The 27,937-nt window shown below is 41.2% G+C and overlaps 1 protein-coding gene and 2 non-coding genes across 7 annotated transcripts in view; all 3 read right to left on the bottom strand.

Moving 5' to 3' along the window:
* The window catches only part of NAP1L4 (nucleosome assembly protein 1 like 4), a 35,707-nt gene extending 9,482 nt beyond the window's left edge, over positions 1-26,225 (bottom strand). For 3 of the 5 annotated variants that reach the window (XM_060276166.1, XM_035120896.2, XM_060276173.1), the window contains exons 1-13: positions 26,087-26,225; positions 19,519-19,552; positions 17,822-17,883; positions 16,870-16,969; positions 16,194-16,335; positions 14,730-14,816; positions 12,485-12,616; positions 11,586-11,657; positions 7,547-7,686; positions 5,778-5,923; positions 3,100-3,122; positions 2,085-2,204; positions 946-975 (exon numbers count right to left, since the gene is read on the bottom strand). In XM_060276166.1, the coding sequence (XP_060132149.1) occupies positions 946-975; positions 2,085-2,204; positions 3,100-3,122; positions 5,778-5,923; positions 7,547-7,686; positions 11,586-11,657; positions 12,485-12,616; positions 14,730-14,816; positions 16,194-16,335; positions 16,870-16,969; positions 17,822-17,883; positions 19,519-19,532 (1,068 nt within the window). In that variant the 5' untranslated portion in view covers positions 19,533-19,552; positions 26,087-26,225. Of the gene's footprint in view, positions 1-945; positions 976-2,084; positions 2,205-3,099; positions 3,123-5,777; positions 5,924-7,546; positions 7,687-11,585; positions 11,658-12,484; positions 12,617-14,729; positions 14,817-16,193; positions 16,336-16,869; positions 16,970-17,821; positions 17,884-19,518; positions 19,553-21,776; positions 25,909-26,086 lie in introns of those variants that run through there. The other 2 variants (XM_035120906.2, XM_060276177.1) reach the window with 2 other exon arrangements.
* LOC118075700 (small nucleolar RNA SNORA54) lies at positions 117-244 on the bottom strand. The gene has a single exon (XR_004691436.2). It is a non-coding gene; the product is annotated as a small nucleolar RNA SNORA54 (small nucleolar RNA).
* Positions 14,362-14,489, bottom strand: LOC118075698 (small nucleolar RNA SNORA54). The gene has a single exon (XR_004691435.2). It is a non-coding gene; the product is annotated as a small nucleolar RNA SNORA54 (small nucleolar RNA).
* Positions 26,226-27,937: the final 1,712 nt, after the last annotated feature.

Here is a 27,937-nt window from a genome sequence, read left to right as displayed (position 1 = left end):
GTGGAGTTTGGGTTCTCTATTGTTTTAATCGTATGTGTTTTTATATGCTATAACCCATCCTGAACCTTCTGCTGAAAAGCAGGCAGGAAAGACAAAAATAAAATAGATCAATAATTATGTGTCCCCAAAACAGAGATAACAGACATGCAAAAAATGCCTGCTTTTTCTCAACTTGGGTGTTACTGTAGCACTGGAATGGAACCCATTAGCAGAAGAGGCTGTCAACAGGTTACGAACAGTGCAAATGACTAGATCAAAGCAGAAGTATTTAGTTACAGGATTCCCTTAACCTTCTTAGAGTATATTCTCATGGCTCTTGACATTAAGCAACCTTCCCAGTAATTTTTCCAAGGCAGGGTGGGATAGGGTGGAGTAAATACTCCAAACAAACAAACACACACATGCTAAGCATCAGAGAAAAGGTAAGATCTGGTGACTTAGCAGTGACAAACCCAAGGCAGATTTGGCTTTTGGGAAACTTGTATTCCAGCTCTTCCCTCCATTGTTTCTCAATGGGTAGGCCTGTTGTCCATCTACAGATAGTGAAAAGATGCCCAGTCGAACTGTTAAAACCTATTCCCTGTCTCCCTGCAACCCATCAATTGCAGTGCTGCTACAGTCAGTTTCACTGCCCCCACCCTGCTGCATTTACCCCCAACATGTCTAACAAAACTATCAGAAAACCATTCTCTTTCACCAGACTTACTTGACAAAATAGGGCTTGGCAAATGCTTCTTAACATGGCTGTAGTTCCCCAAGCACCGAGACAGGCTAGCTCTCAAACCGGTACAAAGTTCAGTAGTTTTTATAAAGTATTCACACTGACTTATGGAACATACAAGACTCAAACATGTGCATCCTTGGATTATCTCATAGAAAGCTAAATATTACATTTTTCTCCCCTAGGGAAAATGTGACAAGTAGATTAAACAGTATTTCACTCACCTCCTCTTCTCCTTCCTCTCCTTCTTCAAACTAAAAAGGGAGGAAACTTGTTTAGATCCCAATTTAAACCATTAGCAGATGAAACACAATATTTGAAGATATGCATTCCAGATCAGATCCCCAGCACTTGGGTATATAAGTACATAATATTTTCATCTCAAGTCCATACACTAACACTTTCATTTATATCCTAATGGAGGACGGAATGTAGTCTTTTAAGCTAAATGCAAAATTGAATTGCTATGAGGTCACAGTATTAAGAAAGCTTATCAATTTTCACTAACATAACCAGCTTCATCTCCAGTGATCTGTTTATTGTTTAAGACTAGTTAAGAAAAATTAGAGAGCAATTACATCAGTAAGGAAAAGGCCAGCAGGTCAGTCTTAAAGGTGGGGTAGTGCAGTGCTTAGGATATTGTGCTGAGACATCCCAGTCAAATTTCACCTCAGCTACAAGTTCAATGGCTAGTGCTAGGCAAGCTGCTATCCTTTCAGCCTCAGCCTCCACCTGCACTATAGGGATAAAATCAACATACCTGTACTGTACAGAACTGTTCTAATGGTTACTGTAATACCATGCCATCATGCTATTAGCTATTAAAATGTATTTCTGTAGCAAGTATTTCTGCAGCAAGATTATGCTTTTCCAGAAGCAGGAAATTAGAAGAGGGGCCCTGCAACAAAATGTTGCAGTATTCTCACCTGCTAGCAAGAATGTTCTTGCCAGGGTTCCAGCCAAGCAGACATCACCCCACCCAGATACTAAAAATGTGTAAGCAGCTCTTTTTCAGCAGACACTCAGCATTCCATGTCTACTGAGTATCCTCAATCTTAATCGGGTTGTTTTTTGGTCATTTTTTGCATCGAAAACGTGTGTGAAGGGTAGCTTTTTGGTTTCTCTGAGCATGCAGATACTTCCCTTTTCATACTCAGAGGCCCCATTATAACTCCAGTTTTGTTGGAATTTACCACATCACTTGGCTATTTGAGGGAGTGATAAGGACACAATCAGTTCTCCAGCCAAAAGCTGACCATTTATGAATAAAGTTAACTTTCCCTTAAAGCGCACACGCACACGCACACACACACTCTATACATGGAATATTCACATATTAAGATAATCTTAAAAGTATACATACATTATCGTCATCCTCTATAGCTTCCCCAGTGAAATAGAGTACAGCACGGGGAACTATTCTTTCACGGAAAAAGTGTCCAACTTCAAAATCTATAGCTAAAGTACACTCTGAATCTTCATCCTGGAAAAGTTAAGAGGAAAATGTAGGTAAAATATACAACCACAACTGATTTTTTTTGGTCAAAGTATTTATTAGGTTATTAGTTTGTACTTCTACCGCTTATTTAACATCGCTAGAAGTCAAACAATGAATTATAACAGTGTGACAATTTTCAATAGAACATCAGGCAATGTCAGAACAGTTTTTTAAGGAACCAGATAGACCTTTAGATGCTAGTCTATCCTGTAATAATCAACTGACATACAGGAAAAATACTAACTCCCTGTACTGAAACAATCTGCAATCAACTCCAGAGGACAGGTGGGAAGATAAAATACTGTTTAGGAGAAAAACAGCAGAGAAGAAAAGGAAATATAAAATAAATAAATGAATGAAATTTATTCCTGTTTATTACTGAAAACCTTTTGCCCTACTAATAAAAGAATTGGGTATGCAGTTCCACATCTGGGGTGATACTTGCAGTCCAAAAACAGCAATTAAACTAGAGTTTAAGTACAGGACTCAACAAAACACAAGATGGCTCAAGACCACACCTGATGCCGATAAAATTACACTGTCACAAGTGATAAAAGTGATACACGAGCACTTCCTGCATATGCAAGAAAGCCCCACAGATTTTTCCCAGTTTTCCAGTCTTGTTGCAATTTCTCCCAGTTTTCCTACCAGACTCCATGCTGGAAGGTCCCTCAACACTGAGGAGGAGTTTTTGAAGGAGAGACAGGAGGCTGGGAAGACCTGTTTTGAGCAGAAATTCACAACTCTATCTCGGGATCCAACCCATATTAAGTAACTGATTATTTGCTATCCTTTGAAGTCTGTTGCCAGAAAAGAGTCTACCTCAACATGTTTAATGGTAAGGCTGGAACAGACTATAAAAATATTAAAATTAACTTACCAGTGATTCTCCATCTCCTGAAACTACAAAAAGACAAGAAGTCAGTCTAAACTGTTTAAAAACCCAACCCTGCTGCAGGTTCTAGGGTGAAAACTATTGTTGCATGTACAGGTGAAACTTGGAAAATTAGAATATCATCGAAAAGTGCATTTATTTCAGTAACACAACTTAAAAGGTGAAACCAATATATGAGATAGATGCATGACATGCAAATCAAGATTATGTCAAGCCTTTATTTGTTGTAATTGTAATTATTTGTCGTTAGGGGGGGTCGATTATAAATGGAATGTAATTAATGAAATGTAATAGCGATGTTTATTTTTGTATTATTGTAACTATTTGTTTTATTACTGTGGAATTTCCAAAAGAAAGCACTGAAATAAATGCACTTTTCGACAATACTCTAATTTCCTGAGTTTCACCTGTAGATGGAGCAAGAAATATCCTTAGCTTTCTCTGGGTGTTTTTGCTAGGACAACTAGGACTCCATTTTCAAAGCTTATCCTTTCAACTAGGTCCTTTTATTTGTCTCTTGGGTCAACAGCTTAGGTTAGGGCCAAAACAGCATGTGAGAAAAATTGGGCAGGTAAAAATGAAGTTTGCAAAACACACCCTGCCACGTTTCAACACAAAAGATGCAGCTTTGGAACTGAAACCCACACAGGATGAATGTTTACAACATCAGAAGGGAAAGCTATTCACCCCAAGCCCACATTTAGCTCAAATAATGGGAATTCAAAATACTTTCTATAATACAAAAGTTAAAATGCAAGCATCACCATTCTGATCCAGCCACATAGTAACACATTGATCCAGGAGATAAAAACTGAATTTCAAATCTAAGCCTTGTCCCTATGATAAGCCACCATATACTTCCCCACTTCTTTTAAAGCCTCCTGTGCTTGTATGAATAGTTACTAGACCAGGCTTTCTTAACCGTGGGCCCTCAGATGTTCTTGAACTACAACTCTCACTGTCCCTGACTGCTAGACAGAATGGCTAGGAATCATAGGAGTTGTAGTCCAACAATATCTGGGGACCTGAGATTGAGAAAGGCTGCATGAGACAGTAGTATGATCCTGTTGGCTCTTATGCTGCTGCATACAATTGGCTTTCTCTCTATGCCCACCCACAGAACGGATGCACAAGCCTTCTAATCAGAACTTTGTGATATGCAAAGGCAGAGATGATTTTAATATTTTGATGAGCAGCATATGCAAGAAAAAGTTGGCATCATGTCGTGGTTTGGTTTTAAAAAATTGAACACTGACACACGGGTTGTCAAGAAAAGAGCAGTGCAAAAGTTAATATATTTCAGTTTTTGTTTGCTAAAGAAAGATGGGCCCTCCTAGCAAGAAAGAAACCTGTAAGATCCCCTTGAAGCCATTATGAGCAATGCTATCTTGATGCATTTTTAATAATAATTGCTTTTTTAAGTCACAGAATGCCCTGTTGTCAACTCTGCAGCCTAATCACCACAGACTATTAAATCAATTCTAATCTTCCATGCAGTTATTTGGATTTAGAACTCTACAGCCCTCATGTGGTAAAAAGTGGAACAGGTATGCAATAATTAGTTTTTAACAACTTTATACCTTTTTCAGGCAGCTAAAATAAGGGAGCTCATAATTGTAGCTGAATTTGTGGTGTGTAACATGTTACAAGATAAGATGTGCTGGAAGCCTAAGCTACTTTAGATGTATGTTGCTGATATATAGGTGACAGCAGGAAGGTTTCGGATCTCTAACATCTTGGCCATCAGTTACCTACAAAAAGTCTCAACAACGAAAGGCCTTTTTTCCTTTAAATATCACTGCCTATCAAGAAAGTTGAGTATGCAATGCCCGGTTAACTCCTTCCCTGCAAACCTGATTCAAAGTACAGTCGTACCTCGTAAGTCAAACGGAATCCATTCAACTTCCAAAACGTTTGGAAACCAAGGCGTGGCTTTTGATTGGTTTCCAACTGTGCAGGTGCACCGGAAACAATAGCCATGCTGGACGTTTGGCTTCCAAAAAAGGTTCAAAAACCAGAACACTCACTTCCAGTTTTCAATCATTCGGGAGCGGGAACATTTGACTCCCAAGGCGTTTGGGAGCCGAGGTACGACTGTAACTGGAAGAGGCTGTAAGGCAGGAAGAGAACCCCTTTATCTTCATCTCTTTTAGAACCTAATGCAAAGTCAAGAGCCCAATTCCTTATTTTAAAAAGCCAACCCACGAAATGTAGGTAAGGGAGGATTTTCAAATTACTTAGTCTTGATCGCCAACTGTATGGATAAACCATCCACTCCCAGAAAAACCTCTTGCAAATAAGTGTTCAAAAAGTATAATCTGTGGTATCTTAATGGCAATAGCCATTTTGATTCAGCTTTCATATAAAAAAGAGAAATGGCATCCTCTATGAAACCCAAACAGACCTACAGAGCTCCTGCTAGGGGCTGGCTAGAGCTGGAGGACACAGAGGGGGCACATTTTGTTGTACATCCACTTTTAAAGGGATGTAAACCACAAGCTGTCTTAGAAGGCTCCTGATACTAAAGTTTTTACAAAATAATTACAGCCTTAACAGATTGCTATTCTTTGTTTATTTTCTTCATGCTTGTTATATGGAAATAGCTTGCTAAAATAAATATGAGTATTCCTAAAAAGGAACAGATTAAATTTAACCAAACTTACCTTTTATTGGACTGAAGAAGTTAAAAAATGAGTCATTGGGTACTTGTTTAGTAATTGTTCTAACTGTGCCTCGCCCCTTGTGTTTTTGTTTCTTCTTTATTGTTTTAACTGTAACATTCTTTCCTTTCTTCCAATCAATAGTACATCTGAAGATGAAGAATTTATATATCAATGACATTTAAAAAGGAGAGTGTCACATTGAACATTTGGTAGCTTTTCAAGCCAGTGGTCAAGTCTTGTAAGGATAATGGCAGTTTTCTTTAGCACTGCTGCTAGAGTTAGTCTATATTGTGTGACATAATATTCCAATACATAAACCTATTTGAGTGCAATAGCTCCTAAAGTTCTACTTTCCCTAAAGTCTGCAACTAGAACAAGAAGATAAGGCATGTGGAATTGTGATTTTTCACTGCATTGTGCCCTGCTTGTAAACTCTAGTAGTCGATGGATTTTTTAAAAAATGGTCAGAATCCCCAAAATTAAAGCTAGCTTGGTGGATCCAGAGACAGATGAGGGGAAATCTGTTACCCACGATGGGGTTTTCCGAGTCCCTCCCCCTACCAACAGGGACACTGGAGTGAGGGGAGAAATGCCTTTCTTCTCATCTAAGACAACCAAGGATCCAGGTTTAATTTAATCCTTTAATCAAAGAACCATAGGACTGTAGAGTTGGAAGGTACCCCATCTAGTCCAACCTCCTGTGATGCAGGAATCTCAACTATGAGATATATGAGCAATGGCCATCCAACCTCTGCTTGAAACTCTCCAAGGAATGAGAGTCCACCAGCTCCTGAGACAGTCTGTTCCACTGTTAAACAGTTCTTAGTCAAGAAGGTTCTTCCTGATGTTTAGTCGGAATATCTTTTCTCAATGACGGACTTGTGTACTATGGCCCCCTATGCAAGGCCAAAATGTGATACCCCCCCCAGCCCTCGCACTGCATTCTCAAAGCCAGGTAAGAGAGGCCCAAGGCTTTGGGAGGGGGGCATGAGGCTCTGGCCTGGTCCTAGAGCCCTGCTACCTCCACCTCAAAGCTGGACAGGCGCTTATGGAACTTTGGGAAGGGGAAAGGAGGAGGAAGGACTCTAGGATGTTGTCAGAGCCTCGCACATACTTCCCAAAACCTTGCACCTCCCTATGAGAAGGTGACCCCTCGGTTCAGCACCCAGTCCATGCGCACCACTCAAACAGCTGTAAATCCATTCCGGCCTTTACCTTAAATCCATTGGTTTGGAGCAGGAGAAAACAAGCTTGCTCCATCCTCTATGTGACAGCCCTTTAGATATCTGAAGATATTGGCTATCACATCTCTTCTCAGTATCCTCTTTACCAGGCTAAACATACCCAGTTCCCTCAACTGTTCCTTGTAAGGTTTGGTTTCTATACCCTTTATCATCCTGACCACCCCCCTCTGTACATATTCCACCTTGTTAACATCCATCTTAAACTGTGGGATCCAGAACTGGACACAGGACTCCAGGTGTGGTCTGACCAAGGCAGAAAAGAGCAGCTAGAAGAACAGCTTGTTTTTGCTGCTGCATCACACTGCTGACTCATGTTAAGCTTGTGGTCCACTAAGACCCCCGCCCCCTGATCCTTTTCACTTGTACTACTGGCAATAGTTCTGTGATCGTTGATCCAATATACTACATTCATTCATAACACCAGAAGTGCTTTCAGAGTGATTTTATATTTTGGCCACATATATTTATAATGGTACCTTAAACTTCAGACTAGAAGCTCAAAAATGTTTAAGAATATTTTCTTACCCCTCACAGTCAACAATTTCAGGGCCTTCAAATGAAAAGGGATCCGTCTTATCTGGCTCCGACTTCATCTTGTATGTTTTTGTCAGAATCGAATTAGTAAAATAGTCATTGGGCTCAAAGTAGAACTCTAATGTGAAAGACTAAAAGAGATCCATTATTGTTGTAAAGCTCTCAACTATTTTTGGCAGACAGAAGGTGATAAAGTGTTATTAGTAAACAATATTTGTATTGGCAATGCACCCTTTACAAAAATAAAAGTTCAGATCCTACTTTGTAACAGTCTCATTTTACACTGCTCTATTAAAATGTAATAAAACATGAATAAGATAAACACACAAAATAAATAATATGGAACAATTAGTGTGCTATATGTTTTCTTGACAGGTTTTGTATTACAGCTATTCATAGTACAAAGTTCTGCTTTTTATTTTATTTTCATTTTGCTTTTCAAACAAAGCTTAAAGGTTAATCTTAATACAGTGCACACTTAATTCACAAGCAGATATATGCACAAATAAAGGGCAAACAAGCACCAGCAAAGGATGTTCCTCAGCTGATAAAAGCCTCTGCTGGACCAAAGAGCCTTCTGTGAGTGGAATAGGGATTAATGCCATCTTTAACCATTCCCCTGTGCTACCTCCCCAGACTCCAGGTTTTTTGGGGGAAGGGGGGATAGGATAAAGGGAATTGCCGAAGGTCACATTGCTCACTCCACCAGGCTTCAGTCAGTGGAGGAACACCAATTGGATACAACCCTTAACTTTGGTTGGGGGACAACAGCATAAACATCCTAGGTTCATATCTAAAAGTACAAGTGTTATCTATTGTTTTAGTCAGCAACAATGGCAGGTCAGGTGAGAATAGGAGAGTATCAGATTCTCCCCCCCCCCAAAAAAAAATGGTTTAGAGAATGAGTCAAAGCATTTGAGATCATCATCACATGAATTATTTGTTTTCCTCAGCTGAAGAAATAGTTCAGAACTAGTCACCAGGCATTTCCCCCATTTCCTTGTATTGTTGCTACCTATTCCACCTTCTTGCCACTGTCATAATAATCAGCTAACATTTCCAAGCTACAAGAAAAATGGAGGGCAAACACCCCCATGTGAGCCAAAGGCAGTTTGCTTGCAGGTGCTCATTCACAAGGAGCAGTTAACTGCTAACTTGTTCAAGAAAAGCATGAAACTGCAAAACCTTTGGTGAAAAATAATCCAAAATCAATTATCTTATTTCAGGTCTGACAACCAGGAGAGAATTGCAACTTTACTTAAGTCAGTGGTTCCCAACAGGTGGTCCGGGGACCCCCAGGGGTCCGCGAGCTATGCCAGAGGGGTCCGCAAGATGCTATTAGAATAAAAAATATATTAAATATATTTCGTATGATAACATATTTTTTTGTTTTGGCCGCTTCCTGCATGAGCAGAGTCTAGCGCAAAACTAGAATTAGATAGAGGCAGTAGTTCTGCTGTATGCCGTTAGGTGGCGCTTTACAAACACTACTGTTTTGCAAAGAGGCAGCGCGCGCATTCTACTAACGCTCGCCTCCCCAAGATGCTTTGCGCGCGTCGGCTTCATTTGCGCGCTACTGCGCAGGTACCGTGTCTTCTCCATTCCCCTCCCTCCTCCCTGGCGTGCGCTGCCTCTTTGCAAAACAGGAATGTTTGTAAACAAAGCGTTGTTTTTCGCGGAAGCTACAGTTCGCGTAGTTAAAAATGGACCGTTGGTTAAAAAGTGGTTCGTTAAAACGACAAAGGCCTACAGATGAAGAGGAAGAACTGTAAAAAACGTATAAATATAAAATATAAAAAGACCCTTAATTTGGCTCTCACTTTTTAATTTTAGGATTAGGAATTAATGGGGGTCCTTGTCACAATAGCGGCTCGATGAGGGGTCCTCGAGAAAAATTTGTTGGGAACCCCTGACTTAAGTAACCACAATAGTCAATATGGATCAAAGCTTCACTACAGTGCATTCAAAGAACAGAAGCTTAAATATGTTCTAACAGAACTCTCACATATTGCTTAGTTTTCTAATGGCAAACTGCTCTTGTGTGCCAAGTGAAGTCAAGAGCTTGGAGTACTTCCAGGAACAACAGGATGCCATATGAACAGTTATTCCAGCCACTGATTTCTGTTTATATTACTAGAGTCAGCTCTCACTAGAGAGCAGATAAAAGCTTCTCTCACCCTCTTAAAAAGGTAATTCTAATACTTTAACATATAAATAGAAGTAAAATGCAAACCCAGCATGTAAGATACTAACAGAAGATTGAGCAGTGTAACCAACTTAAAACTTTTCCAAGAAAAATCAAAGCTGAGGTTGTTAATAATGTGGGATCAACTCTCTGAAGGTGAAGCCATGTAATGCTACTGAGCACAACTTCCTCTGAGTGCTTCTATTAGATCAGGCATCCCCAAACTTCGGCCCTCCAGATGTTTTGGACTACAATTCCCATCTTCCCCGACCACTGGTCCTGTCAGCTAGGGATCATGGGAGTTGTAGGCCAAAACATCTGGAGGGCCGCAGTTTGGGGGTGTCTGTTCTATATCTATGTGTTTTGTTTTGCAAAACTGAAGCCGTGTACGCTGCGGTTATATACAATACAGTATAAAACTCTATTTACTGGGCAAAACCTTTTACTAATAGCAATGAACCACTGAATAGTTTCTCTGAAGTGGCCCACTAAGCAATATATATATTTAGCTACTTTCACTGCATGCAGCCCAACAGAAACAGCTCCCAGAGAACCTAATTCACTAATTAATACTATTAAAATTTTAAATGAGGTACTAGGAAAGATCTACATCTTCCCTTGTTCTGTGGAAGTTGCTTAAAACTAGTTCAAATATGTTAAGAATATCTTCCTTGGTGGTGAAGCAATGATACAGAAGACTTCTTAACACACATTAAGTGGTACTACATAGTTTTTCAATTCTTTAGCCATTGTATTAACTTGGTCCTTGAAGCAGAACCAAACTTTACAACGTATTGATAAAGGGTAAAGGGAACTCCCGACCATTAGGTCCAGTCGTGACCGACTCTGGAGTTGCGGCGCTCATCTTGCGTTATTGGCCGAGGGAGCCGGCGTGCAGCTTCCAGGTCATGTGGCCAGCATGACAAAGCCACTTCTGGTGAATCAGAGCAGCACACGGAAATGCCGTTTACCTTCCCACTGTAGCGGTACCTATTTATCTACTTGCACTTTGACATGCTTTCGAACTGCTAGGTTGGCAAGAGCTGGGACCGAGCAACGGGAGCTCACCCCGTCGCGGGGATTCGAACCGCTGACTTTCTGATTGGCAAGCCCTAGGCCTAGGTTTAACCCACAGCGCCACCCGCGTCCCAATGTACTGATAGGATGCTCCTATTTTATGGAACCTTTCCCTAGGACAGGGGATTAGTTTCACCTTGTTGGTTGTTGCATGCAACATTTCACAACAAAGGAAAAATAAAATATAGTCCCAGCAACCCACCAATGGCAGAAGAAACCTATACTCACTCACCATACATGAATTAGCGACACATCTTAAGTTTACATAAATAAATGATTACCAAACCTATACTGAACTCTATCCCTTGCCAAGTTCAGTTATTTTGCTTATGATACTCCCATAGATTGAAAATGAGCAAAACCTATGAACACTGACCAAAATCTCTCCCTACTTTCCTTCCTTGTTCCATTTTTGTTTATTTTATTTCTTTACTGGTAAAGTTTTGGTTTTAGTTTATATCAATATAACAAACATGCTTCAGTAAAGTATTAATAAAAGACCTAATTCAAGTACAAGCTCATATTATTTTAAGACATTATTTCATTACAGTAATTGTCAGGAGGTGGTGCTATTCTAACTGTAGTTTTTAATGACTGATCTAATAAAGAAGTCCCCAGTGGGATATACAGCTGAGAAGTTCATCTTCTAAGGTGAAACTTGATACAATAAGATAAAAATGGAAATCCTCCGCACTCAAACTATTAATGGCTACCATGCCCCTCTCAAGTTAAATCATACTAAATCCTTAGAAGTTAAATCATACTAACCATAGGCTGTCCTGGCTCAGAAAATTTTACTTTGATATCCTGCAGGTGCTTCAAAATTGGCTCATCATATTCCTAAACAGAAATGGTAAAGCTATGATTAAGATGAAAGAAATGGCTGGCATCTCATAAAGAGTCAAACGCCTCCAATGCAAGTTCTCAAGTTTACTTAGACCATCTTCAATTTCAAGTTAACTGTTTCTGCCTCAGTTAGTTCTTCAGCCAACTCTATATATTAACTAATACACTAACGGTCAACCCCACGCTCCCAATATAGTTGAATCAAAAATAAATGTATCTCAGAAGGTCAAGAGGGATATGCGATTAGGTGTGCACTAATGAAAGAGAAGGAGAGATGAGAGACCCCAATTTTTGGACAACACTGAGATAGCAAGTAAGCAGAAGGTAAATCAAGAAAAGGCCAAAACAGGGACAGAAGTAGCTTACTGAAATCTGCAAGTTGTAAAGTAATTAGAAAAGCCCAGCAAAATTCTAACAAACAGCATGATAGTGGCCTGGCTCACACATACATGTTCTGATGCAGGCTGTCCCAAAGTCCGTTTTTCTGCTTCCTGACTCTTGACATGCTGGAAGAAGCCTAGACTTGTTTTGTAGTCCAAACCCATGAAAGCAGGTTTGAACAACATTACAAGTCAAAGCTTATGGTATGTTGCAGCGAAAAGCGGGAGACAAGTGAAGTGAGGGCTTCTGAGCAGCATGAGCAATACTATTTTAATGTGATGAGTGAAGCAGAACAACACATGTTCATTAATACTTATTTCCAGGAAAATCTGTCACAGATCCCTCTCCTGTTCACATTTATCATTATCAGGTTGGTATTTGAATTGAGATGCCATGACATGTAAAAACAAATTAACAAACAGCCTTTTTATAGGCATTACCTGTACTAATTCACTCAGCATATCTACATTTCTAAATATTGTGAACCAAAAATCTGGGATTCCTTTGGGATTTGTCTCTTCAGCTGCTCCTGCTTCTTTTTCTTCTATTACTACTTTATTTTTCACATCTCCCTAATAACAGAAAAGAGAGAAACTTCTTTAAAGGTTTTGGCCAGAAGCTAGTCAATAAATATATTCAAAGTTGTTTGTAAAATGCAAATGCCCCATTTCTTAGGTGTTCTTTTAACGTTCTTAATGCAGAAGCATTGTCATTATAAAAAGTATTTGCATCTAAAACAAAACGTGGGTAGTTGTGAGGCTAAGGGCTATAAAGGGCAAAAATAGCAATTTTAACACAGATTGGTATTGCTTTATTACACAAGTAAACAACTTGGATCATACATTATGTCTCATTGACACATGGTGATTTATGGTGAGCTGATTTAAGTAAATTTGAATAACTTCTCAATATGTAACAATGAAATGTATGTACTGTGACTGTGTATCTTGTTTATTATTATTTGTTAAATGCTATGATGGGGGGGAATATAACCTTGGGTGGTTTTGTGCCTACCAGTATGGAAACAAAATGACACCCCCACCCCCGGAACATTTGCCCTAAAAAGATAGTCATATCTCTGGTTACGTTCGCCGCGGGTTGCGTACATCACGGGATACAAACACGCCAAACCTGGAAGTTCTGGAACGGGTTACTTCCAGGTTCGCCGATTCGCACATGCGCAGAAGTGCCAAATGACGTCATGCGCATGCGCAGAAGCGCCGAATCGCACAGCAAGCATGCTCAGATTCGGCACTTCAGGTCGTGCACTGCTCAGGTTGCGAACGGGGCTCCGGAACAGATCCCGTTCGCATCCAGAGGTACCACTGTAAGGCAACTGTTTCTTCTTCTGGAGCGTTCCAGGGTATGCAAAAGAAAATTAGTCTCTAATTTTTTTCAAAAAAAAAGCATCTAAAAATAGTTTTAACAAGGACACATTTTCATTTTCTTACTCTCCAGAATGCCCCCTACCGACTATACCAGGGGTCCCCAAACTTACCCAGATTTGGGCTGGATGCCCGCCGCGCCGATTGCGTGGGGGCACGCGGCTGTGCATGCGCAAACACTATTTCTGGCACACTCCCGACCTGGAAAGCGCTGGAAATAGCTTGTGTGCATGTGCAGAAGCCTCCTCCAACCCAGAAGTACACCGGAAATGACGCTTGTGCGTGCGCACAACCTATTTCCGTCGCTTTTCCGGGTCGGAAGTTGGCAGCTGCGCCACACCGCGCCGGTAAGAGCGGGCGGCGGGGGACCTCGGGGGCCGCATAAAAGAGCCCCCGGACCGTAGTCTGGGGACCCCTGCACTATACAGTAATAAAGCACTAAGGTTTCAAAACCTGAACCCTTTCATACTTTGTAAACTCAACTGGGAGAATTTCAGGAGGCATGCATACACACTAATAAAAAATAGGGGAATGTTTCCCTTTTAGAGCAGTTCAGAGATTAAGATCACTGGAGAAGGCCCTCTGGTGGGTCCACCAATCTCACAGGTTCCGGCAGCAGGAGCTTGTGAGAGGGCCTTCCCAGTGATGACCCTAAGAATGTGAAGCTTCCTTACAACACAGGTGCATCAAGCACCCTATCTTTATAGCTTCTGAATAAAATCCTCTTTACCCTGACCTATGTATTTTTTTTAAAAAAAAGGGGTTTTGTATCCTCCCTAAAATGTGTTGAATAAAACTATTGTTTTAGAGTTATAGGTGGAGTTTGGGTTCTCTATTGTTTTAATCGTATGTGTTTTTATATGCTATAACCCATCCTGAACCTTCTGCTGAAAAGCAGGCAGGAAAGACAAAAATAAAATAGATCAATAATTATGTGTCCCCAAAACAGAGATAACAGACATGCAAAAAATACCTGCTTTTTCTCAACTTGGGTGTTACTGTAGCACTGGAATGGAACCCATTAGCAGAAGAGGCTGTCAACAGGTTACGAACAGTGCAAATGACTAGATCAAAGCAGTTTCCTAGCCAATTTCATTAGGCATGCAGCTATTATATGAAGCTATAGAAAGAGAAAAACTGCTAAATACCTTGGTAACTCAATCTCATAATATGCTCTGCCAGGACAGGTATTATTTTAATGAGATCACTTCATTAGGTTTTCTGAAGAGTTTACTAGAAATATTACACATCACAGCTTAAATTATTTTAGTAAATGTATTCAGAAGCAAATTCTACTTACAGCAAGTTTTTCTTCCTCCTCATTTTCACTGTGCCATTCTGCTTCTGCCTCTGTAGGTTCAGCACCACCAGTGATAAAATCCCTTCTCTGTGTAATTAGTATAAAAAATGTAGACAAGTTAGAACATACTAAGGTTATCCAAGAGCACTGGAGAGTGCTGTGGAAAATGGATCCACAATGGTGGTTCCCATTGTCTGCTCATATAAGTTAAGGAACTGTATAAACTACTATCTCAGAAGTATTGGGAATGTGCTTCATTTTATTTAATCTAACACCCCCAAACGACTTTATCATCAAACAATATCTGAGAGTGACTTAGGTTTTCTGGTATTTTAGATACTCTAACCAAGGTACAGGGAAACAAATATCCTTTGAACGTTGTAAATTAAAGTAAAAAGAAAAGAAAACAGTTACTTTAGTTGAACAAAAACTAAATACATTATAATGCCTAAAAAGAGAAAATGAAGTGCAGATTACAGCTGTGTAGCTGCTGAACAACTCAAACATGAAATTGACCAGGATCAGAGGAATACTGAATAACTATACCATAAATGAATACCAGTATTCTAAATGCCAAAATAATCAATTATAGAATTAAGACTTAACAGGAAAGGCCTAATATAGTTATTGCTTTAGGAAAGTGCTCCCTGGAAGGACAGATCGTGAAGCTGAGGCTCCAATACTTTGGCCACCTCATGAGAAGAGAAGAATCCTTGGAAAAGACCCTGATGTTGGGAAAGATTGAGGGCACTAGGAGAAGGGGACGACAGAGGACAAGATGGTTGGACAGTGTTCTCGAAGCTACGAACATGAGTTTGACCAAACTGCGGGAGGCAGTGCAAGACAGGAGTGCCTGGCGTGCTATGGTCCATGGGGTCACGAAGAGTCGGGCACGACTAAACGACTAAACAACAACAACAACTAACAGCAGGGACATTAGTTTTATACATCTAGCAACTGTCTGAGAGGGACCACTCTGCTTATTGTTCTCACCTCCCTTTTGTCAACACATGCTAAACACACCCAAGTAGTCAGGCTTTGAGAACACTTCGGATAGCTAACCTGTTTCTCCGAAAATAAGACATAGCCATAAAATAAGCCATAGCAGGATTTTTAAGCATTCAAGGAATATAAGCCATACCCCGAAAATAAGACATAGTGATAGGCACATCAGCCATGCCTGCCGCAGCATGAGGAGGAGGGGGAAAAAGGACATCCCCTGAAAATAAGCCATAGTGTGTTTTTATGAGGAAAAATAAATATGACTGTGATTTATTTTCGGAGAAACACGGTTTATGCAAGTTCTCATGGTATACGTAACACAAATAAAATAGCAACCACACAGTGCAAACAACAACCCAGTTTTAGCCCCCTCACAGTGATAGGAGTTGTTACAATAACAGGAAGATGAAGCATAGTTCCACTAATATTAGTTAAGACTGCAAGGAAATTTACATGCCTTACCTTATCAAAGAGAGGCTGGTACAGGGCTGCATATTTTCGCTCTAAATCATGAACTTCTTCATAAAATTTAGCTTCTATATGGGCACATTTCACCTGAAGCTGTTTCAAGGCATCAATTCTTCTTTTTACTGCTTTTGGTAAGCTAGAAACAAAATTATTTAGAATTTACATAGCAGCAGCAGCTAGCTTCCTCCATCTAATAAGATTTTCACTACTTTCCAGGTATCTCCACAATTCAGAGAAATTTCCTGTCCCTCTCTAAGGCTGGAGGCTTTCCTTAACCTCAGGCTGAGCTTGCCACATCAAATTAACATACAGTGGTCCCTCGACTTACGAACTTAATCCGTTCCGAATGCACATTCGTAGGTCGAAAAGTTTGTAAGTCGGAAAAAGCGGTTTCCCATAGGAATGCATTGGAAACGGAAAAATTCGCAAGTCAAGTAAACCGCATCTAAAATTCGTAAGTCAAGAAAACCCCATATAAATCGCAACGGTTTTCCTTTCAGATGTCGGAAAAAATGTAAGCGTGCAGCCATTTTTTTTCATTCGTAACTCGAACTTTCGTAAGTTGAGTACTTCGTAAGTCAAGGGACCACTGTATGTACCTAACAGTGGCAAATGAGTTTTTGGATTTGTGAATCTTTTACTTGTGACAAGTGGTGTTTCTCATTCTTACGTTTCAATGTAGCTGGAAGGAGTATGAGGTGCATTATCAAGTCGCTCCTGTAAAGCTGCCAAGACTTGTGGATTCTGCATTACCTGGTCTGCTAACTTTTCTGTAAAATAAGAGTTTAAACAAATCTCACTATAACTGTATAATTTTATTAGGCATTTATTCTGGCATCATTTCCACATAAAATTCAAACCAGGGAATTCTTAGGGGGTATTGTGCTCCCAATGGAACAATGAATCTATCTGGCAATATAAGACGTTCAAATTACAAAAGCTGTGGATGATTAAAATAAGATGACATTGAAGGAAAGTTCTTCAGAGGTACAAAGTACAGGTCAAAAAGCTATCCATTCATTCAAGTTCCCTTATTATCCCTAGCAACTTAAACTGCATTTCTTTGGAATTTTAAGCAATTCTATCCCTGAAGGCCCAGTGCACAAAACAGAACATGTAATCAAAACAGATTTATTACTCTGGGGCCAGGATTAAAGAACCATCCCTATTCATACCCAGCATCAACTAGTTGCCCAAATATGAAGATATTATCTCAGTTCCTGAAAAGATATGAACGCCAAAGAAAATGTGCAAACCTGGCGAGCAGTCTTCAAGAACCCTCTGATTTAGACTTTTGATGTATATGCAACATAACAGAAGGCACAAGAAAGTTCTTGGCATACCCTTTAAGAGAGTGGCCATGGCTCCTGCTGCTCTGCCATCTCTGTCCACTAACCCATCCCTCTGCCTTCTACATTGCTATAACAAACATAATTTTTACTCAATCAGGAAGAGGTGCAGGAAGGAGCTATACACAAAAACCAGGATAGGATGTACACAGCAGCATAATTTCTCACACCTTCAGAGCTTTTAAAGGGATAAAAACAATGTCTGGAAACCCTAACCACACACTCATTCTGCATTTTAACATACTTTTGAAACACTGTATTTTAATCAGTTACCTTTTTTATCACCGGTACCTTTAGCAGCTTCCACAGAATCTGAGGCAGCATCTTCTGTTTTACTGCAAAAACATATTTGAGAGATATTTGCATAATAGACTATAACTTAATTCAAGAAAGCTTTGGTAAATGGGGAGGATCCTGGGTAATGCTCCCTGGAATGCCATTCACACTGAGTGGTTGGGAGAAGGACTAAAAAGCAGAACTTTGAATGATTCCTCCTTTCCTCTGTAGTCCATTGTTCCAAAGGGTTGCCCTTCTATTCATGATAGGACAAGTTCTGGATCCAACCCAATGTAAACTGGTATTAAAAAAATTAGTAAAGATATCAATTTTTTGTTGGCAGTTTTGACACTCAAATGAACTTGTACAACAGGGACTTTTGCCAAGATTGTACACAGGATAAAAGATGCTGTTAGGTCAATTATACTGCATTCTAGGTGTGTGTGGAAAGATTCCCATGACGCATATTTCCAAACAGCTTGCCAGGAGAACTTCATTGGTTAGGAATCACAATTTCTAAATTTCCAACTTGAAAAGGCAATTGGAGAAAATTAAACTGTAACCCTGGTTTAAGGTGCTATTTGGCACCTAGCCTATATATCAAAGTTTCTAAAACTGGATGTGCCTCACATACATCATTTGAATAGCAATGCCCTCTACTGGGAGGGGGGTGGCCCCCTCAAAAATTTTGCTGAGGGGGCCGAAGGGACCTTGGTCCCTAGGAGTTGGTTCCTATGGCACGCAGTATGGATGCCACAAGAGACAGACAAATCAGGAGTTTGTGGCATGCCAGGGCAGGAGCAACAAAATCTAGTGTGCCTACCTAAGACAGAATGAGCTCCGCCTGCCACTCCAGTGCAGGACTGCATTCCATTCCATAGCTCAAAGCCATACCCCTTCCCACCGGCCTTCACATTTCTAATTAAGACCAGAAGAAAACACATCATAAAACGTGAGGAATTGCATATTTAACTGTACTGTACCCTGCAGTTGCACTCTTATATTTTCAGTTGGATTTTTATACACCTGCCAAGAAGTTGGACCACTACTGTTTCAGGACATATTCCTCCTCTCTTGCCTTGTGAACAGTAGTTTTGCTATAAAGCTAGTAAACAATTTGAAGCACAGGTTCTAAAATTCCCAGTAAGCTTCCCATGGGTAACTAAGAACAACAACAAGTTAGTAGGAAGGACCCACAAGTTCTATGTTTTAAGGGTCTCAAGGACGTACAATGCACCATAAACTGACCATCACTCCTTGGCACAACATGACCCAGTAATGGGGCTACACAGACCTACCAATTTCACACAGATTAGAAGAACAGAAGCACACACATTTTTAATTATATATTTTCAGAAATGTTTAATGCTTTTCCATTGTGTTCTTTTGCTGTTTTGTCGTTTGCAGTGCTTCCTTTGGGAAGAAAGGCAGGATTTACCGTAAGCTTAATAAATGGCCATCATCTCCTGACACAATAGAGGGACTACATCTTAACAGAAGAAAATCTGTGTAGAAAATATGTTTTATTAAGACCAGTGAAAGATTTTCTCAAGTACAGGCAACTCCCCATTTGCATGGTGGCTGTGCCGAAAATGTCACATGCGTCAATGATCTCACACATCAATCAGACAAGCGCAAAATGTTCACCACTAATTCTTAAACATGCATAATTTTCAGGACTTTTCAGAACATACCTGTTATCTGCCATCTGCGAGATCTTTTATCCACCTGTAAGACAATACAAACACAGAATTTAAAAGTATGCCGATATGTTTCCAAAGCAACTTTCACAGAATACAGTAGTATTATTTTTGCATATTATTTTTACAGCATAAACCACTTCTGAATCATATTTACAAATGGTTTCAACAATCCTGTATTATGGAATAATTGCTTTTAGAAGTTGAGATACATTTCTCTCTGTTATTTTCCACTATTGCATTGGGCTTAGCAGACTATTGCATTGGGCTTAGCAGACTAAAAGCCAATCCTAGAATGTGTAAGATATATGGTTTTCTCCCTTTGTTAACAAACATCCAAACAACAGAAGCATAAACTAAAATCCCTACATTCTAGTGCATATATTTCATTTTCGCAATACTAGAGGTAGAATTTATTTAGCCAATCACACAATTTTTGAAAAAAGATTAAATGAACAGAGCTTGAATAAACACATCATTGTACATATCGTAGCAGTTACTCTCTATTCTCTATGACTTTTGTAATGTATACAGATCAAAGATCTATACTGACATCTGCAAGGAGTTGCTACTCTTAACTGCATTCTAATAAATTTAACTTTAAGAATTTGTGCTTGAGCATGGTTTTCATTCCTCCCTCCAATTTTTTCCTTGTGCATCTAATCTTTTAAAATTGTAAGTCTGAGGGAAAGGACTGTCTTAATACTGATGTATCTGTAAGCTCTGAGAACCTTTTTGGCTATAGAAGGTATAAATGCTGTAAATAAATAAATAAAACAAATCATTTGCGAGTGGTGAAGAAATTACTCCTGTGGGCAGGATCAGAAGCAGAAATTAGTGAAAAAATGGATGTAACTCTTGCCTTTGTACAGTAGGGATACATTCCAACCACATAGAAATTGGGGGTTTCTACACAAACACACGCCTCCATCCTGGCAAGGAAGCACTATTGTCATATTGTTATGCATTTGAGGGTCATGACCTATGTCACGGGCATGAGTGGGGAACCTCTGGCATGCAAGTCAATCTTGGTTTGAGGGGCTATTTCCCCAAAACCACACCCACCTGTCAATCAACTGGCATCACCCTATTGCAGTTTTTTCCAAACTTTTCGGACAACCATAATTTCGTGACACAGTAATTCAGTTTTACTTGCAAACCAGAGGTTAAACTAAGCCCTTTGAAGAGTGTTTGCTTGACACACCTACACACTGCAGCCAACACACTAATGTGTTGTGACACAGTTTGGAAAGCTCTGCCCTATTGGGTCGGTGACGGCAGCTGATAGGCAGGGATTCTGTTATGCAATGGCAGAATTCCCTGTAGACAGCAGAATTGAACTGTTCATCAGCTGAAGATGTCATGACATCAGAACTGACAAGTGGGTGGTCAATTCATATATACCCAGAAAATAGATTCATATATACTCTGGAGCGTGCTCTTAGACAATTGTCTATATGACTACAGTTAAGTGACTTGGATGTCAGATTGAACGAGGTCAGCATCAAACCATATTTTGGCATTACAAGCATGAGTATCAGACTCATGCTCTTTCCTTTGCTCCACTCTGAACTTAAACAAACCAGTGTGCAATTTCATCTAAATTATGTGTTTACTGAAAAAAATGTGGGGTTGGGGGGGGGGGTGAAGAGGACACTAAGGACCAGAACTTATGGCAATTATCTTTGCAGCAGCCATAATATATGGCTCTGGCAAAGAATGCATGTAGGCCAGAGCAAGGGGGAAAGGGCTGGAAAGCCCATACAGTGCAACTGTCATCTTGCCAGGGGAAGCAGTTACCCCAGAGGGAGAATACTCAGAATCATGACAGGTGAAGTGGATGTAAAGGAACTAAAAGCCCACATGGAGCTGCAGCAGACTTGCTCGGAGAAAGAAGACAGACTGGCATGATGCTGGTCAAAGTAAGAGAAAGGACCAAAAAGGCCTCACAAGAGCTGTTGCCAGCTTGTTCAAGTGCAGGAAGACAATCTACAGGAGAGAGGTCCACTGCTTTGTTGAGCTAGGGTGAGGAGCCTACAGGGAGGGAGGGAGGCTTCCTCTTCTCACGGCTGATTTTCTACAGCAGAAATGGAAAACCATTGTCTCTTGCTTGTTCATTATCAGGCAATAATATTATCATTTTACACACACACACACACACGAGAGAGAGAGAGATACAAAACAGCTCATCCCAAGGGAAAACTCTGAAAGGGGAGCAATTGGTTGGTGCTGGACAGTGGCATAGCACCCACCCATTTTAAGAGAGATGGCTGGAAAGTGATTCTGCTGAAGCCTTGGTGGTGCTGCAGGGGAAGGGAGCCTGCAGGGAGGAGACACCCTGGACTCTGGCTCTTTTTTGTTTCTTTCCTGTGAATCAATGTCCCATGAGAAAAAAAGAGTTTCTCCACCTCTGATACACAATGTCAAAACTCTCCAAAATATATTCTGGTTACATTTTAGCAAGGTTTTACAATGATAGATATGGTGGAGATTTAAATTGTTACTGTTGTTGACAAAGCAGCCCTTAAAAATCTACTGCAAATCACCCAGATTACTACTTGTAGATTCTTACCTACTTCTGCCCACAAGAGCACATGACAAACTGAAAAGCAGGTAAGAGCAAAAATCTGAAGGAACCGTTCATTTGGGAAAAGGCTATTCATCACAAATATGGGTCAGCTCACCGTTTCATGAGTTTAAGATGAAGCATTTCTGACTTATGGTCAGAAAGTTTAAGAAAACAGCTAAACATGCAGGAGTGATAAGAGCAACAGTTACTGCAACAATACTAAAACTACACCCAATATGAGGCTGCTGAAAGAGTCATCTCTCTCAAGTTCTCCCTGTCCTCCCATTTAGGATAATTCATTCCATGTTGTGAGTGACAATATAATACTGCGAGTTTCTGCCTTGCATGTTATTGGCATTAGCTGGGAGGGTGGGGAGGAGACACAGACAATGTAATGACTGCATTAAATGGGGTATGGATGAAGGGTGGCGGGGAGAGAATAACTAGATATGGGGCTGCAATTTTTGGCAGCAGTCCTGTGTCATGTGCAACACGTAGTTATGACCTCTGTAACTGAGCAAAACACCTACTTCAAAGATATAAAATATTAGAAGTACTGCTTAGAAGCCCAGAAGACAAACATCAGAATATTTAACCATAATCACAATTTATAAGCAACCTCTAAAGATATGTAGCCTGCAAAGGTAGTTGAATTAAAGTTTGCTGAATGGCCAATATATGGGACATAATTAAAAATAAAGGCACTTTACGTGAAGTTGCTATCAAGTAATAAGACAAAGTTTGACCAATTAAGTCAGCAATAGATTGTTTCATAGATGAAATGCTAAATTCTACTTTGACTTTCCCCCATCATTATCCACACTGACAGCCAGTGTGTTATGGTGATTATAGAGTGTTGGACTAGGATCCAGAAGTCTAGGGTTCAAATCCCCACTAGGTCATGAAGCTCACTGGGTGACTGTGGGCTAGTCACTGCCTCTCAGTGGGATGTTGCAGGAATTATTTAAGGAGTGGGGAGAACCATGTAGGCCACCTTGAGCTCTTTGGACAAAAAGGTGGGACATAAAATGCAATAATAAATAAATAAATAAATAAAATATCCATAGAATAACATTAAAACTACACAAAGTACTTTAAAGAAAAATGTAAGTGACAACATGTATTAACACCAAATTCTCAGTCTTGTGAGGTAGAACACAATGCTTTCATAAGCATGTTTTCACCAACAGTAACAATCAACAAATTCCAAAAACACTTGCAGAAGTATTTCAGCAAGGTGAATTGCCAGAAACCTGTAGGATTATGGTTATAATGTATATTAAATAAAAATTAGATATCAGTCAACATGACCATATTTCAAACCTTTTATAAAGCAGACCCACAAACAAAACATGTTGTGTAGTGAATTGTCCTACTGTGAATGGAAGGGCTCCTTCCATTTGCAGATGGGACCTTCTTCCTGCAGCTCCTCACAACACTTCCCACAATGTTTTGGAGGGGCCCCCAACCTTCTGCAGAATATTCAGGTGGTACAAAGGAAAGGAAGTATTGACAGGAATTGCCTCCACTCCCTTCTCTGGTGGGATCATCTTATGGTGAGAGTTCTACTTTTGGAAATCCTGAACACAACGCGGTCCTCAGAGGGAATCAAGTTGTACTTAATGTTATGTAAGTAAGTGGCACAGTCCTTCACAGTAACTGTCCTGAATGCCACCAGCCAACAAGATTCCTGAAATCTACTAATAAATGCTTACTCATTTCAGAATTAATTTTGTAAATGTGTAGAACTGAGACAGATTTTCTGCAATGTTCCTAGTGGAATTTGTAGCCAACAAAGGCTTGTTTGAATTAGGCATTTTAAGGATCATATGCACATGTTTAGAGGAAGATGTAAACTTACATCTGTCTTTATTGCTATGCAACAAAATTACAGTAGTCACTTTATCTGAAAGAGTAACTGACAGCAAGTTGTAAGCAAAATATAATTTAGTTTTCAACCAATATTAATTTGGTTTTCAACAAAGGACTAACAGTTATTTCTCTTCTTCCTTGCCCCATCAGTTACAATAGTACATACTTATTAAAAAGTCAGTCAAGTATGCAAAGAATTACACCTAAGCAGCAAGAGCATTTTAAGAGACCGTCTGCACTGTCAGTCGAAAAGAATTAAACAAAATGGCTGGTAAGTGTCTATATTTTGGGAGCCTTCCAAAAGTGGATTATTTGTTATAATTAATGCAACCACAATTAAACTACAAGATTTGCAGTTTCATCAAGTCTTGTAAAGTAGGCTCCTCTGGGAGGAAGGGCGGGATATACATTGAATACATACATACAACTATGTACTAGTAATTATTACTATTCATATGAACCAGAGTTCAGTTGTAGAACATCTGCTTTGCACCCTGAAGGTCCCAAATTCAATTTTCAGCATTTCCAGGTGGAGCTGGGAATATCCCATCTGAAACCCTGAAGAGCTACTGTCAATTAGTTAGATAAAACTGTGTAAAACAAACTGAATGGCCTGACTCCATATTTTATTTCATTTCATAACATATATATACTGCTTGACTGTATCCCAAAACCCCTCAAATTGGTTTAAGATCTAAGATAGCTGCCTAAGTTTACTCAGATATAATTCCAGTATATTTAATGGGGCTTGTGCACACTTATTGGAGAACATCTGTCATGAAGTGGGATTTAATTCTTATAATGTATAGGAGCTCATGGCTATCCAGCTGCAGTTGACTTCAACTCTATCAATCACATGGGTACTCAAATGGGAGGAATCAAGATGAAGCAATGGTAAATGGGAGCAAACGTTTGAAAACCAACAGGGGAAAGAATCTGTATGCTATAGAACATACTGTAAACAGTAGACATGCTGAGATTCTACTACAGGAAGATTTAAACCCATATGACGTTATTGTGCACACAATTCATTACTGAATATTATCTTCCACAATGCCACCTATTTTAAGAACTTGACTGTTTCACAGTAGTGCTCAGAAACCACTTCCACTGATGTGAAATACATCTTGATCAGCTAAGTGTTACATTTAAAAGTTTCTCCGAGCAGACTGACCAATCCAGCATGATGAAACTTGCGTTCCCAAGGTCTTGCATTTATCAGACTCTTTCAAAACTTGCATCAAGTGCGAGTCAATTATCTTTCTAAGCCTGGAAGATGGAGCGGCCCCTGCAATAAGAGCTACACGTAGCGATGCCAAACCACAAAGGAAAATTATGGCTTCCGTTACAGAACTTGCAGTCAGAAACCCTCCGGCAGGAACAAAACTATGTGTTCTCTATACAGCGACCCGGGGGGGGGAGGCTGGGAGGAAGAGAGGAGCCGTGACTAGAGGGCGCTGGCAGGGAAAACAAGGGCCCGCCAGGTTACATACTGCAGGGCCTACATCGGGAGGGGGGGCGCTTTTCACGGTGTCTATCTATACGACAAGCGCGCACACACGACGCCAACTGACTTCCCCGCACCGCAACTCCCGCCCCCGTTTCCCACGGCACACCTTCCTGGATAGTCATTTTTAAAGCGGCGTGGCTTAGCCAGCTGGACGGGAAGAGAAATCTTCGAGCACATGGCCGAGAACAGGTACGGGGGAGGGAGGAAGCGACACGCGCGTGTGTGGATGAGCCCGGGGTCCGCCCTGAGGCGGAAAAAGCGCCTCTCCTCCCATCCGCCTGCGGCAACCCGTGTGAGGAATCGCCGCCACAGAGCGAGGAAGCGCCTCGCCCGCCCCTTCGCTGAAGCGCCGCATCCCGGAGCCTTAATAGCCGCTCCGCCGCGCCCAGAGCCGAGGCCGCTCCTTAAAATGGTGCCCGTGCTGGGACCGGACTGCCCCACCCGCTCCCCTGCCTGTTTCCCCCCGTCAGCCGGGCCTCGGCAGCACAACGGGGCCTGCTCGCCTTCCTCTCCGCCCTTCAGCCCGGGTGTGCAGCAGCAGCAGCACAACAGGCCCACTCCGCGCTGCGCCCCGCCTCACCGCGGCCCAGCCCCCGCTATCCCCAACTCACCTGGCCCGGCCCTTGCGTCTCCTCACGCCCGCAATAGCAGCGCCCAGGCTGATCCTCTCACTCCGACTCACTCGGGGCTGCGCCGCCCTAAAGAAGGCCGCCTCCCATTGGCCGACGCGACAGCGCCGCGCGCAGTAAGAGCCGTTCGGATTGGCCCAGGGTTAGCGGCGGCCGCTGCTCCACACGCGGGACATGTTGACTTTCCGGCAGAAAGGCGATGAGCCAATCAGCGCGCGGGGAAGGTGGGAGAGCTCGCGCTCGCCGCGCGTGCGCGGGACCGCTCTAAGCGCGAGAGAGTTCTGCGATGCGGGGAAGGGGGCGAGGCGAGAGGAGTGGGCGGGGCTTGTCCGGTGGAGCGAGGGAGGCGCTGGAACGTGCCGCGGCATTTAAAGGAGCAGCAGCTGTTTAAGGAAACAATGGGTGGTGGAAGGGGAGGCCGGCTCTGCCCTAACATAATGCCCCGCGTTTTGCCATGGCAACGTTTGTGATGGACAACATCTGAGCGCCTGGCGCCAAGCTAGAGCTAGTCGACTCTTACCTCGAGGCTCAGGGCGTTTTATAGGGAGAGTATTGTGCCAGTGATTCGACGCATAAGTAAATTTACTGGCAGGTAATAAAGCGTTAGGGAGAAGCAGTGGCCCTTCCCCTCGTGCTGGATTCCTCTCCCATAAGCTTCAGCCTGCATGTCATATAGTCAGGGATTCATAACTGTCAAGTTTTCCCTTTTCTCGCGAGGAAGCCTATTCAGCATAAGGGAATTTCCCTCAAAAAAGGGAACTTGACAACTATGCAGGGATTATGGGCTACCAGCAACAGTCCCCTACGGTGTGCTGTGGTGACTAATGCGAGGAAGCCTCAAGGAACGAAGGAACGAAGAAAGGTATCACACATTTGTGCGGAATCACATGTTCACATCCTGGCAAGAAATGGCATTCGCAACTTCCTACCCTCTAAACATGCAGCATTTTAGAAATCCATCACAGGCGTGTAAGACGGAACACAGGAATACCCGCAGTGAGGTGTAGTGTAATAACTTTGTAAAAAGTAGTTAATTGACAGATTCAAAGTTGGGCTTCTTGCTATGCAAATGATGGTGAGCATCACGAGCGCACATGCAAATAGGCCCAAGGCCAACTTTACCATGAGATGTAGAGGGTGCCATTGTGTCTAGTGTCACATTTCTCATATCTGTGTGTCAAAAAAAAGGGTGGGAAGCAAAGCAAGATGGCACATTTACTATTTAATTCCAGGTTTTAAAATGTCAGTGACTTTAGTCATACTGATTTAGAATGAACTCCATTGACATTGATATAGGATTGGGCTGTGGTGACAGCTGCTGCAAGAGAAAGGGTTAGAAAATCCCTTGGGGCAGAAAGTTTCTGCTGCCATGCAGTGCCAACTCCAAATTGCAGAGGGGCACCCTTAAGGCAAGATGCCCTCAGAGCATCCAGCTATTTCAATGCACACCTCACAGAGGCACAGGAAACTGCCTTATAACAAAATTGGTTCTTCCAGCTCAGGTGTGGAGAACCCCTTTCAGGCTGAGGGCCACATTTGTTTGTGGGCAACTTAACAGGGGCTGCAAACAGCCAGATGCAACAGTAGGCAGAGCAATGGATGTGCTTCAAGTTTACATTTAAGCCATGCAATAATCAGAGCATGACGTGCCCCCAAGTAAAGATCTTCTGGGAAAAGATTTATAATGAAATGAAAAAAAGTGTTGAAAAACACATTTATTAAGAAACCAGAAACTTTTTTTTACTTGGGATAGTTAGAGAGGAAAAGAAAGATGTTACATTTTTTCTGTATGCCACAACAGCAGCGATAATTTTATTGGCTAGGAATTGGAAG

This window comes from Zootoca vivipara, chromosome 1, assembly GCF_963506605.1.
Source record: "Zootoca vivipara chromosome 1, rZooViv1.1, whole genome shotgun sequence".
Taxonomy (NCBI): domain Eukaryota; kingdom Metazoa; phylum Chordata; class Lepidosauria; order Squamata; family Lacertidae; genus Zootoca; species Zootoca vivipara.
The sequence above is the reverse complement of the archived record's forward strand: the minus strand, read 5'-3'. Positions and strand labels throughout refer to the sequence as shown.